Source organism: Zootoca vivipara, chromosome 4, assembly GCF_963506605.1.
Source record: "Zootoca vivipara chromosome 4, rZooViv1.1, whole genome shotgun sequence".
Taxonomy (NCBI): Eukaryota; Metazoa; Chordata; class Lepidosauria; order Squamata; family Lacertidae; genus Zootoca; species Zootoca vivipara.
Genome location: NC_083279.1, coordinates 36,342,410 through 36,357,127, shown reverse-complemented (window position 1 = coordinate 36,357,127; position 14,718 = coordinate 36,342,410). Strand labels below are relative to the sequence as shown.

The 14,718-nt window shown below is 43.1% G+C and overlaps 1 protein-coding gene across 5 annotated transcripts in view; it reads right to left on the bottom strand.

The window, feature by feature from the left end:
- FRMPD4 (FERM and PDZ domain containing 4) overlaps positions 1-14,718 on the bottom strand; it is a 210,646-nt gene that overhangs the window by 41,834 nt on the left and 154,094 nt on the right. For all 5 annotated transcript variants that reach the window (XM_060273491.1, XM_060273492.1, XM_060273490.1 and 2 more), the window contains exons 3-4: positions 13,628-13,788; positions 11,975-12,077 (exon numbers count right to left, since the gene is read on the bottom strand). In XM_060273491.1, coding sequence (XP_060129474.1) covers positions 11,975-12,077; positions 13,628-13,788 — 264 coding nt within the window. The remainder of the gene's footprint in view (positions 1-11,974; positions 12,078-13,627; positions 13,789-14,718) is intronic.

Genomic DNA, 14,718 nt, shown 5'->3' with positions numbered 1-14,718 from the left:
TTGGATTCACCACTTGAATCTCCTGCAGTGTCCCAGAATGACTCTTCTGGGGCATTGTGGAAAATCTAAATGGCAGCTCCCAGTGCCAGGTACTTTGTAAAAGGAGATCCTAAGCTAGGCATGAAAAACGAGCCCTGTCGCTGCCCAAGGATACAGTGCTTTGAATTCCTTTGGGTAAGAAAATGCTGGATCCTTATGGTCTATTAGTAATCAGGGCCGTCTTAAGCTTATCTGGCGCCGTGGTGCAAGGATCCCTCCGGTGCCCCCCACCCCCCCTCTGGGCGGGCAGCAGCTGGAGGGCGGCCCTGCATTGCTCCCTTGAACGCCAAGATGGGTCATGGTAGGGGGTGGCTGATTTAACCATCCTCATCCTCTGCCTATCCACACTTTCCAGTTGGAAAAGACTGGGGAAGGGATGAAACTCAGCGATATAGCATCTGCATTGCAGGTCCTAGCTTTAATCCCCAGTGTCTCCTGGCAGGGGTGGGAGACACCCCTGTCTGAAACTCTGGAGAGCCCTTGCCAGTCAGTGTAGACAATACTGAGCTAAGATGGACCAAGGGTCTGACTCAGTTTAAGGCAGCTACCTATGTTCCTCTTCCCAGGGTGAAAGCAGAAGGAATGGATGGAATATCACAGACAAAATTTATAAGCCATTCCTACAAAGTCAAGACGTAATCCACTTTCACCACTGCTAAGAAAATTCAATCTCTTTTCCCCAAAGGGTTGTTCATATATTAACTCAACCACAACAGCAGTTACCATTACAGAACCTGTTCTCTGTAATATTTACACACCACATTAGTAGCTAGTCTTGGTAAATATTTCTGGGCCTGCATTGTGCTTATTATCTCATTTCATGAAAGCAAAACGATAGAATTTTCTATCATGGGAATTCTGCAAGTTCAGATGCTTAACCATCAAATGCTCTGGTTAATTAGCACAGGGACATTCCCAGAAGTGGTGGGCCTGAGAATTAAGTGCACTCCTGCTTATTTTGTGAGGCTAATTTGGCTCTGCTGCAAAAAAATAACAACAAAAGTGAAAAGCGAAAGGTGGCTGCCACTCACTGTTATATGGAAAGGCAATGTTGGCAATAGTACTATGAACCTTAGGTACAAGGGGTGTGATCCAATGTCTCAGGTAGCCATTCTACGGTACCTTCAAAACTGGAAACAAATCTGAGACAGTTTATTTATTTCTTGCCTTAGCAGCCCACCTTTTTTTTCCCTCCAAGGAGCTCAAGGTGGCATATAAATGGCCCCTACCCCCTTCCTCTAGGTTAGGCTGGAAGATGGGTGACTGGTCCAAGACTGGCAGAGCAAGCTTCATGGCCGAGTGGGGATTTGAACCCTGGACTCCCAGGTTCTAGTCCAACACTCTAACCTTTCTTAGACTTTGGGACCCCAGATGTTGTTGGACTACAACTCCCATTGTCCCCTAGCTAGCAGGACCAGTGGTTAGGGTCCAACAACATCATCTGGGGACCCAAAGTCTGAGAAAGGTGGCTCTAACCACTGCACCATGCTGGCTCTCATAGACTCCCATTGCTGTCCAAGGGCCTTACAGACAGGTCCAGCCCAAGACATTTTGGCCCCTGAGGCAGACCCCAGGATGAAGCCCCTCCACTCCTAAGTCCCAACCAGGGAGGAAAGGGGTGAAAGAAGATCTCTGTCAGGAACAAGGGGATGTAGTGGGGAAACCGCCATTGGGGTAAACTGCCCTGGCGGATGCTGCCACCTGAGGTGGTCACCTCACCTGGCTTTATGGGTGAGCCGGCTCTGAATAAAGCTCTACATGGGGATGTGCTGTCCTTGTGGACCCTGCCGCCCGAGGCAGTCACATCACCTGCCCTCATGGTGGGCTTACAGGTAAGTAAGTGGGCATGCATGGGGCAGGCTCAGCCCTCAGGTGCCACTTGCCCCTCTTTTCCTGTGCCCATCCCCTCAGGAGGGGGAGGACCATTTCAATACAGTGCTTCTCCCCTCTCCTTCACCCAGCAGCTCCAGTGCAACAGTCTGGCAGTAAGAGCTGCTCAGCAGTGGGCGGACTCCCTGGAGAAGCGGTGGACTCTCCTTCCGGGAAGGCTTTGAAACAAAGGTTGGAGGACCATTTGCCAATGGATACGTGAGTTGAGATTCCTGCATTGCAGGGCAATGAACTAGATGACCCCTGGGTGCATTCCAATTCCACCCCATTCCATGGTTCTATGACGCCTCTCTTAGAGCATAAGAAAAGGCATGCTGATTTTAATAGTTCATCAAGAACCTAACAGAAGAAGAAGACCAAACCTTCATTCCAAAGCAAAACACTGCAATCCATTGTCAGATGGAATAAATCAGATGATTCCGCCCAGCAAAGAAACTTGCTGGCTCAAAGGGTGCAGATTAAAAATAGACATTAGAACAGAGTCAGATCACAGGAAGCAGAACTACCAGCTCCTTGATGCCATCTAATCTCTTATCTCAATGCCACCTTATCTACATTGTTCAAAAATGTCTCCATCATTTCACTATAAAGAACTGGAATCTAAGTGTTGGGGGTGCTGAGCTGAGATGGGCCAACTGCCTCTTGCTTGTTCCAAGCAGAATAAACATGTCCTAATTATTTGCAATGAGAAGCAGGGTCATCCTAGGGGAGGTACAGGGTGCTGGGCAAATCACATTGTGTGGGGCCCCCTGGGGCCTTTATATCCACCCCCTCCTCATAGTGATGCCAAAGGAAAGAGCCCTCCTCCCCACAGGTTTCTGTTTCTTCCTCTTCTTCTTCTTCTTCCTCTTCTTCTTCTTCTTCTTCTTCTTCTTCTTCTTCTTCTTCTTCTTCTTCTTCTTCTTCTTCTTCTTCTTCTCACACCCCTCTCTCTACTCCCCCCCACAGCTTACATTTTTCTATTTTGCCACTGATAAGTGCCTCTAAGACCCTTGTTGTTGTTGTTTAGTCGTGTCCGACTCTTCGTGACCCCATGGACCATAGCACGCCAGGCACTCCTGTCTTCCACTGCCTCCCGCAGTTTGGTCAAACTCATGTTCGTAGCTTCAAGAACGATGTCCAACCATCTCGTCCTCTGTCGTCCCCTTCTCCTAGTGCCCTCAATCTTTCTCAACATCAAGGTCTTTTCCAGGGAGTCTTCTCTTCTCATGAGGTGGCCAAAGCTTTATTGAGTGACCCTTAGGGGTCACTCAATAAAGCTTTTCAAACTCAGGATTTATTCAAGGCTTTAAGATGTGAATTGCCCTGAGATCTGCAGGTATAGGGCAGGTTGCAAAATAATAATAATAATAATAATAATAATAATAATAATAATAATAATAATGTCTTTCCTACAGACAGACCTTATCATGAGATGTTCCGTTTCCTAGATTATCAACATACACAGCATTAGAGAAAGCCAAGGTGAGTTGCCAAGTTAGGAAAGAAGATTCTCATTTCAAAAGAATGAGCGAGTTTTTCAGGTGTCAAATGCTTTGGAAATCTTCTCCTATGGATTGGCAACACACACACACACACACACACACACACTCATGTAAAGTTTTATGTTTCCCTCCATCTCCAGCATAGAGTGCAAGCCAATATAAGAGAAGGTAGGATTGGCTCCCAGTTGACTTAAAGGTCAACTGAATGAGGGCAGAAAGCTCTCAGAAAATCAACCATCTATTCTAACCACAGAGAAAACTCAATTAAAACTAGAAAATGTGCTGGTTTCTTGGCGTACTTTGAGGAGACAAACAACCAGACCCACAAACCACCTGAGGCATTCCCTAACTAAGGTCACATCCAGAAGCTAAACATATGAGACAAAGCACTATGTAATTTAACCCTTAATTCACACTACACCAACAAGCTCCCCCACCTTTCCTAATTCTTGGAATATACAGGCTATCTTCCTGGTGAGGTGATCATCTGAGTGATGGGCCATTAAGGGGAACAAAGGAAGTGGATTTGTGCAAGACAGCCCCTCTCCCCCAACTCATGGGTAGTTAGAAAGACAAAGTTGAGAGCCAAGAATTGGACTGATGTGAGCTAAGGTAGAAGCAAACCAACAAGCTGTGGAGATAGACACAGAACAATTTTTGATTTCTGTTTGAATCTAAGGCTGTGACTGTGGGCAAAGCAAGGGCCTCTTGGGGTGGTAAAACTACGAAGCCCTCCATCATAGGCTCAGGTTGTAGATATGCGTAAATAAACCATATAGACATCACAGACTCTATGGAACCTCATTCCATGGGGAAGTGCCCCTGGAACTCCTGGAATCTCGCACTGCTCGGAGATATGATTCCAGTAATACAGATGTCTAGGTAGACAAAAAACAAAACAAAACATTTTATCTGCAGCTACACACCACCATAAACAATGAAGGAATGGCATAATATTTTATCAGACCTTTTGAAAGCTCTAGCTTTCTGAGAGACAAACTCTATGGGAACTTCTACCCCTCACAATGTAAACGTCTCTGAAAAGAATCGGAACAACAGCAGTTAGAGGAAATGGGTAAAGCTTCCCCTACCTAGGGTCCAAATCTGGATCAGGCCCACTCTGACTCAATTTGGCTTCGTAAGAGCCATTTATTGTGCAGATGGCATCCCTTCTAGTTTAGATCTGAGAATATCCTGAAGTTAAGATTGGCTGGCTTGTGGCAGGTTTTACGAGTTTTGTTTGATGCATTTAAAAAACCCCTGCAAAGGCCATTTGAACATACATGACATCAAGGTAAGTGCACACACCACAAGCAACAATGCCTCTTTCAGATCACTTTCAAGCCTCTGAAACAGCTACCGTCTGTCTGCTTTCTAAGTTCTGCATATTCTTCCACAGTTAAATCCTGCTATTTCTGTGAGTATCTGACAAATGCAGGGAGCACATGCTGTTTGCCTTGAGCCAAATGGTGCACAGCTCTCCTCTTTCCTCTCTTTTGCACTAATTAACCTATTTCCTTTTTTCTGTATTAATTAAAAATCGGCTCTTTTGGCAAAATATGTATTAACTTTAGATTACTGAATTTTTCCTCTTTTTAATGAAACCTCTTTTTTCGGCTATTTCCCACATTTGAGAATAATTTTCAGAATCAAGGCTAGTTAAAGAAAGAATAGCTCCCCCCCCCCCGCCTTTAGAATTCTCTGCAGCTTGCTCAGGCTGAACTTTCCTTTATACTTGGTAAAGTTAAAGGACCCCGGATGGTTAAGTCCAGTCAAAGGTGACTATGGGGTGTGGCGCTCATCCTGCTTCAAGCCAAGGGAGCTGGCCTTTGCCCACAGACAGCTTTCCAGGTCATGTGGCCCGCATGACTAAACCACTTCTGGCACAATGGGACACCATGACGGAAGGCATAGCACACGGAAACGCCATTTACCTTCCCTCTGCATCGGTATCTATTTATCTACTTGCACTTTTGTGTGCTTTTGAACTGCTAGGTTGGCAGAAGCTGGAACAGAGCAATGGGTGCTCACCCCACCTCGCAGTTTCGAACTGCCAACCTTCTGATCACCAAGCCCAAGAGGCTCAGTGGTTTAGACCACAGTGCCACTCACACCCCCTCATATACTTAGTACTGACATATGTAGTACTACAATCAAATGCATTAACATGAATCAACAGCTATTCTAGGTTGCATCAACAGAAGTATAGTGTCCCAATTAAGGGAAGTAATAGTCCTGCTGTATTCTGCCTTGGTCAGACCACACTTGGAGTACTGTGTCCAGTTCTTGGCACCACAACCTAAGAAGGATATTGACAAGCTGGAATGTGTGCAGAGGAAGGTGACCAAGGTGCTAAAGGGTTTGGAAGAAGAACAGTTGAGTGAACTGGGTATGTTTAGCTTCTAAAGAGGAGACTGAGAAGAGATGCCATAGCCATCTTCAAAAATCTAAAGGGTTGTTACATGGAGGATGGCACTAGGCTAGGACCTAAAATGATGGAATCAAGTTATAAGAAAGATGATTCTGCCTAAACATCAGGAAGAACTTTCTTACAGTAAGAACTGTTCGCCAAAGAACAGACTCCCATAAGAGGTAGTGGGCTCTCTTTCCTTTGGACACTTTTAAGCAGAAGTTGGATGGCCATCTGTCAGGCGTGATCTACTTGAGATTCCTGCATTGCAAGGAGTTGGATGACATGACCCTTATTCAATGATTCTGTTATTCAAGGATTCTATGAAATCTTTTAGTCACTATTTTCAAAACTTTCACTAATACTCTAAAAAAGTATGGAATTTATGTCAATTTTTTTGCCAAAATCAGATTTGTTCCTTTGCTTATTACAAGCTATATCAAAGTACTACACAAATACCACGGTATCTAGGGTTAGTCTACTATATTTTGGTTCCTAAAAGCTTTCACACAATTCTATGCAGTCAAATGAAATAATAGTCTTTCAACATCCTGTGAAACCTCATGTGTTCAACAACAAGCACAATTAGTGTCAAATAAATCCATGGTTATGATTCAAATGCAGACTCCAGGTTCTTTAATTGTTTGGGAAAACAACACAGAGAACCATAGGGATATATGCTAAACAATGTGGCAATTTGTTTTAGAGGAGTGTTACTCACTTTTCTTGTGTGTGAAATAAAACTGACAGCACAGAGATTCAAATGAGGAATCAAAATGTTCTCAACTGTGCCACATTAGCAATTAGACTATGTCGTGGCAAACTGGGAAAAATTGAAAACTTTCTTAAAACAGTAAATTAGTCTCAGAGAGACCGTTTCAGTTTCTCCCAGCAAAAGTACTCATCTAATGATTGATTGGTCTATAAAACATTAAGAACACTACTTTTCCTAGGGATCCAACAGGCTTGAACCAGGAACTCTGTCAGTGAGAGTCAAGTGTTTTACTCCCTGTGCAATGGGCAGTTCTCAGGTAAGAGAACCTGGACTCATATTGCTGCTATAAAAGACTATCCAGATAATGGCCAGAAAGATGTAGTGCAGTCTATCAGCCCAGGCCATGTGGACCCAGGAGCCAATAGGGGACCAGCTAGTCTTATATACCGGTAATTGCTCCCTCCTCAGGAAAGAAATCAGACAGAATAGCTGCTTCCCTTCCACTGCAATGCTGCCTTTGCGATATCAGCCACCTGTCTGCCTGTACTATACAGGGTAGACAGAGGTTAGATTGGGATCTATGAGTAGATAACTGGATTATTTTTGTAGATTTGAAAGGTTGACTCCTGTAGTATAAGCCTGTACAGTACTTGAATATACAGGTCATCCAACTAGCACCTGGCGTCACTCTTGAGCCATTATTTTGGACCTGGCTCTACCCCTCAAACTGCTAAAATGCCCATAATAGTCATAAAGTCTGAAGCTTAAGCCAGATAAGGCAGATTCAGCTTTAAGTCCCCTAGCATCACAAATCTGTGGATCTCTAACTTCATTCCATCACTCCAACAGGTCTGTCAGTCAAGTCCCCTTGGCCATTAGGTGGATGCTACACCTAATGAGTGCAGGATACTGAGTAGTATCCTCAGCTGTCCCTGGAATCCAGCGGCAGGAGCACATAGTCAAGCACTGTTTGCTCAGGATATTTGTGCAAGAAAAAACATTCACAAAGGATAGAAAGGATAAGTGGTCACACTTTCTTTGTGTGGATATATTTCGTTATAGGGTTTGGAAGCTGGTTTCAATGCTGCCTGTAGGTCTCAACCAAGCCTGTGGTTTTCTATCTACAAGAGGGGAGTTTGTAGTAGAAGGAACTGCTGAACTGGTCAGAGCAGCTTGTTTGCCAGGCTAATATGCCATAGGTCAGGCATGTCAAACCTGCGGCCCTCCAGATGTTTTGAACTACAATTCCCATCTTCCCCAACCACTGGTCCTGCTAGCTAGGGATCATGGGAGTTGTAGGCCAAAACATCTGGAGGGCTGCAGGTTTGATATGCCTGCCATAGGTGGACCTGTAAGCAGGCCATGTTGCCAGAGAGATAAATGGGTGAGCCTTCCCCTTTCTCACCTGGTGGAGTGTTAAATCATCCTAGAGGCAGAAGAACAATAGCCAGGGCTAGCCCCTGGGTGAGGTTGGCTGGGGCTGGAAGGTGGAAACGGAGAGGCTTGATTTTCTCTCTGTGCTAAAATGATAGCTACGGTATGGCTTTGCAAACCCACCTGGAAGCCTTCTGGGGAGGCAGGATCTGTTGGAATGTTATTGCAGTGAGCCCTTCCATCTAATGCTCAAGGGCTGCCACCTGTCCTGTACAATACAGGATTGTCCCATATTTCAATATAAAATGCTGCGTCCTGCATTGATACAGTTTTGTCCTGTATTTTAGGTCTTTTCTCTCTCCCCCCCCTCTCGTTCTGCCAAGTTATGGATCCTCTCCAAAATGCATGTGTTTGGAAGGGTGCAGGAAAGTTAAAGTATTTAAGCTCTGGGTAGCCATGCACAGACAGATTTATAAATTCATGTGTATGTGTGCACACGACCAATTCCAGAGGGGCCATCCTGTTAGGCTGAAATAGACTTTAACAGATTGCTTTGAAGTCACTTCAGTACCAGATTGAAAACAAAAACAAAAACCCAACCGCCTTGTCCTTTATCTTGCCAGAACAACCCTAGTTCAAACTGTATATCTGTGTAAATGAAGACATATATCTTACAGACACCACAGTTGCCACTGACCTTCATTCCAAGGAAACCAAACCTGGGTTAGTGCTCAAACCCCTGAAGCCTCTCATTCCCTTCAGTCATTATTTTGTATTGTACACTTTGCAGCATGCTGGACATGGAAGAAATGGAGTATTTTTTTGGGGGGGGGATGCAGAAGTCTGCTCTGGTGTGTGTTGATACATACATACATACATACATACATACATACATACATACATACATACGGTGGTACCTCAGGTTACTAATGCTTCAGGTTACAAATGCTTCAGGTTACAGACTCCTCTAACCCAGAAATAGTACCTCGGGTTAAGAACTTTGCTTCAGGATGAGAACAGAAATCGTGGTCCGGCGGCACGGCGGCAGCAGGAGGCCCCATTAGCTAAAGTGGTACTTCAGGTTAAGAACGGACCTCCGGAACGAATTAAGTTCTTAACCAGAGGTACCACTGTACATACATATTTAAAACCACTCTAATTCCAAACTATACTGTGATTAACTTTAAGACACCAAAACAGGCACCACCAGCATAATAAAATCATCATCAGCTGCTGCTACATAGCAACACAGCAGGTTCTTTAAATAGACCTCAGCTGCTTGGCATGCACGTTACCCACTCTCCTTCTGCAGTTTATTAATATAGTAAGAACTGAGCTTGGCTTTTGGAAGCAACTTATTCCCTGTTTCTTTGCTTGTAAAGGAAGCACCCTCTGTCCCTCATTGTAAAGCACAAGTCTGGTTTACAGATACTGATATAAGCAAGCCGTTTTCTTATTTTTTTTGTCCATGGGGGGGGGGGACTCAGCAGAGCAAAACGCAAGAAGAAGGGCAGTTCAGTATGCCAAGGAATAATGAGAGCTTACCGATGCAAACTATACTATAACACTATCTGAGCAACTGGGCTTCAAAAGGCGACGAACACTCTAATTAAGCATGGTCAGCATAGCAGGAGCCCAGTAAAATGAGAAATGTGGATGAACCACAGTTCATTATTTTTTAATGAATCTACTTGGTAGTCTCCAGACCTTTAACTTCACATTCTACCAGAGAGAGTTTTCCTACAAGAAGGCTGATCAGCAAGAACCATGATAGACTCTCAGTCAAAATGCACACATTCAAAAATATCACTTCATATACAGTATAAAGTTGGACTACAGCTGGAGGATCATATTTGTAAATCTTCTGGGTCCAAAAACTACTTGCCTATGGATACCTAGGACAAGAGTTCCTGACCAGCTGCTTCAGTGACATGTCGCTTTTCTATGATATTTTTTCACCTGTTAAGCAGTAAATAATGTACTCATGTAATAGCCAGCAAATAGCCAATTATATGTAGAGTGGATATATATAAGATGAAGCATTAGAGGAGAGCTATTATGTTATTGGCTCGGTATGCCAAACATTTAGAAAATTGCAAACACTTTGCACCTTCCTGGTTTTGCTTGCTGCTACACTGCCAGAAGCTAAGCTATGGTTTCACTTCATACAAACCTGGGCCCTGTGGTGTGTCTATCCCAAACCCTGGTTAAAACTCATGGTTTGTTTAGAGAAAGACAAAACACGAACCCAGGTTTGCATGTAACATTAAGCCAAACCATGGCTTTGCTCCCAGTAGCAAAGCAGCAGCAGGGGAGGAGTGAACCAGCCCTGGTTTCCTAAATGTGCACCAACATGTTTGCACATTCATATTATGCCATACTTTTATTACCTGCCAACCAGGCCATAGTTTCATTTTGTTAACTTTCATTGTTTTGTGCAGAAAAATCCTACCCCTTGGATTAATGTGTCTTTCAAGTTAATTTTTTTAAAGAGAGAACTGGGGGTGCAGGAATGGGGGAAGGAAGGGAAGCCCAATTTCTAAATACATAAAAGTACCCAAACCATTTATAATCTTGGGCTATGTTGCCTCGCAGAAGGGATGCCTCATCACATTGTCACCATGGATTACTTTTTGCCATGATGTGGTGATTGTACTGTACTTTTCCTAATCATTCCAGATGTCCCCATTGAGACGATAGTAAGCTCTTTATGTGGAATGAAGTATTATGTAACGGTAATACAGCTCACTGAAACTCATTAAAGGGAAGACAACTGCTGTCAAAAGTCCCAGCGGCAGGCAGACATGGGAAATAAAGGGTAGCCCTCTACAGTATAAGGACATCACCACTGCAGTATTCCTCCAAGAATTCAGTACCACTTACAGGATCCATTTACAATTGCCTGACTAAATCGGTATCAAAGGGGTTACACGCAGAATTAGCCCTGGAAAATGCATGGCTCATCTAGGATTCTAGAATGACAGAGGTTTGCTTAAAAGACCTACAATCAACTGCCTGAATTTGCCTGCAGGAAACTGCATATACTCCAGGATTGCATACACTCCCTGCAACCATTGCTTTGAAGCATAAAAAGAATCCGATGCCTAGGATGGAGTACAGACTCCCGAGACTCTCTGCTTTCATTTAAAAACTGAATGTCTCCAGTTCTTATGGAGGCTGAGAAAATCATGGAAGTCACAACAGGACAAAGTAAAAAGTCCAAGGGGGGTTCTGTTCACAGCAAAACTCCTTGTTCTTCCTTCATAGTCAGCTTGAAGCTGGCCTCAGTAAGTTCCCAGTTTCCATGGCTCTTTTTCTTATAATCCTTCTGTCTTTGTCAAGATGATTCTAATACACAAGTACATATAACTAGCTATTAATTTCAGACTTGTCACCTGCCAAGCTGTTTCACTAGTAATTTGTTCAAGTTGACAGCTTTTGTGTCTGCCATAGTCAGACTGTTAACCTGTATAAAATCCCTGCTTGTCACAGGTGGTCTTGGGGAGTAAAAGAAAGAAAGAAAAGCCATAGATAGCTTTTAAATATATTTTCTTTTTATAGACTACAGTTTTTCATCATTCCCTAACATCACCAACACTTGGGCAACCTAATTCCAATATATGTAGAATAGGAACAATGAACGTACCATATACAGCCATATATAATATTTAAAAGCTTCTTCCCCACACAGAGTTACAGATCCCAGAATGGTAATAATCCATCCATCTGGGAAATATAGCTCTATGAAGGGAATATGGGTCTCCAAACAACTTTTAGCACCCACAAGAAACTATAGTTCTTGGAATAATTTGAGGGAACACATGACTTTTGAAAACAGTATAAGGGTTTAAAAGCTGAATTTGTAGCTCAGGTTTGAGTGTGGGGGTAGGGTTGGGAGTGTGGGGGTTAGGGTTCTGTCTTATGGCTTATAGCTAAACGAATAAAATTATTACCCACCTATGAATACTACTAATACTGAACGCAAAAGTGAAATGGTGTTTATCAAACCACAGCTTGATAAAGTAGTTTATTACTCAAAATAAAACAAAAACAAACAACTACCTGACAAGGTCGATGACTCTCTCCCTTGGAGCAGTGTTGACAGGCTCATCATTAATCATTATGATCTGATCTCCCGGTATAAGTTTTCCTTCAGAGGGACCCCCTATAAACATATGACATTCAAGTACAGATTATACATCATTGCAAATGTACCAATAAAACATCTCTGTTAGGCAGATAGTAGATATTCATTATATATTACTATGATGGAGATGTGAAGTACCTTCTACATCCAGATCATCCTTGTTGAAGGCTAGTTTTAATAATTCAAAAATATTAATTCACTTTGCTTTTAAATTGCCCTTCATGAAAAACAGATCCCCGGGTGGCTTACAAAATATTATATAAAACAGAACCCAATCTCAACAACAGAAACAATGCAGTACTGTTGATTCTATCATAAAACCGTAACATCATCAACAAGCAAGTGAGAAAACGGTGTTTTTAAAAACATCATTTCAATAGATTCAGCGGCAGTACATCATAACAGTAAGATCATGATCAAAATGATAAATTCGCACCAAAAACTTGGGTGAACAGACATGTCTTTAACTAGATGCTGCAAATCTAGACGTAGATCTAGAATTCCACATTTGGGGATCCACTAAGGAGAAGGTCCTATTCCACTTCACCACACAGTGAGCTACACTCACCAGTGGGACACCCAAAAGGACCATCTCTACAGATCCTGGGCTAGCTCAGCTGATATGGAAGGCAGAACTCCTTCAAGCATTTTGCATTGGAGATAACAAATATCAGTGGGAAAGCAATGATCTCTGCCCCCTCCACGTGAGATGTATAGATATACAAGCAAAACTTGCTGACAGATCAAAGAATTGTACCAATAGTAGTTTTAGTATCAATTTCAGCTTCTTATTTCAGACTTCTGAAATTCCCTAGTGGCACATGAAGCAGGGATAAAGCAGGGATGGACAGAAGCTAGACCAGGGTCTACTGGTAGATCACTGGGTGATTTGCAGTAGATACAATTCTGACTTCCAAGGAACAGCAACATTATTATTATTTTTTACTTTTCAAATTAGCCTGCTAAAATGAAGAAACAAGGCAAAAATAGGAATGGATTATGAGCTTTGTTCAGGTCCTAAAAGCAAGAATTCCTGAGCGCTTTCTTAATTCCAAGTGTATGTCCATTTTGCATTTGTACTTGATTCCAGCAGGTTGACCTAGGGGTCCTAAGGGTGGGAGGAAGGACCGAAGTAGACCCTGGAAGCTGGACGTCTGCCTGCTCAAGGCTCTGCCTAACCACAGATAACCATCCCCCCTTGCAGACTTCCCAGAAGTGTGGTCCTTGTGCTTTAAGAAGCATCCAAGATATCTCAGATCCTGAGGTACTGAGTAGGGTAAAAAGCGGGTCAGGTCTGTGAGATACTGCTCTGCATTATTAAGTGACAGCCACAGTGGACGAATGATTGATTGTAATGTGCCACCTGCTAATTCATTTAGGATGAGGGAAAGAGCCAACCTAGTCACCAATATAAGCTTTAATGTTGATTATGGCTGTACATTAGAAGGATTCACAGCAGAAAGCAGAAATGTTGAAATCACAATGCAGTCAGTTACACACAATAATCAGATCCATTCTCCTGCCAGGTCATAAGTTTTAGAATAACTCAAACATAGAAGGAACCATACCTGGTGTGACAGAGCGCACCACCACGGGCTTTTCACTGCCAGCCACAAAACCAAATCCCAGCACTGGATCTCGCCTCATTTCCACTTTCCGAGGAGCTGGAGGTGTGATTTGGCAGCTGTCTAATCGTGGGTCATCAAAAGGGGCAGACTGCGTTATGTGACTAAGGGGAAAAGAAACATAAAATATATATGTTTGTTATCTGTTAAAGGTTACCTACCTAGGTGACAGAGTGACATGGTGATAAACTGAGGACAACCTCATATTACTCTAAAATTCATCATCTTATGTTGGATAAATGAGGAATATAACTTCAAATCTGCATAACCCCCCCCCCCAAGTACATATCAGCAGAACACTCATAATTGGGTTCACCTTGTGCCTTCTTGGTGTTTACACAATACATGCAAGTCCAGTCGAAGTGTTCCAGAGAGTAATAACAGTAGTAAAGTTACACTTCAATTAGAGGCAGATACATCAGCATGGAAACTTTCTTACCTAGTACGTAACACACAGGTGGACCAACAGATACGGCACTGGTAAACTGAATTCAAATTTTGTCTCCTAAACCAAAATGTAGGTATTATAAAGAGAATTCATAATAGACACCAGCTATGTGAGAGAAGATGTTCAGGAGCAGTCACATCAATGGCATTCCACCCATCAGCCAGGAAACTCCCCAGAGCTATCTGGAAGCCATCTGGATCAGTCAGCTTCCAGGTGTGGAATATTCCTATGTGTCAACAGAATGTTACCTGCCCATGGCAAGGAGACAGTTGTAAAATCTCCCACTTTCAGGTCACCCTCTCTTCTTGCCTGGTTGACAAAACCAAATCCAAAATGTGTCAGCATGAATACTGGCATTCCCCAGGACTAAACATGGGGGTGCTCAGCACCATGCCCAAGGCAGCAATCTGTCCTGCACACCCAACACAAATTACAAACATTCAGCCAGACAGGAAGCTTGGAAAGAGTGATAGATGGACTTCTCATAAACTACCAAAACCCTATATCCTACCCTGATTAAAATTTTGTACCGTTAAATTTGTATAGTATTTAGATCTCTTTTCAAAGTCAACTTAGACCTGCCTGT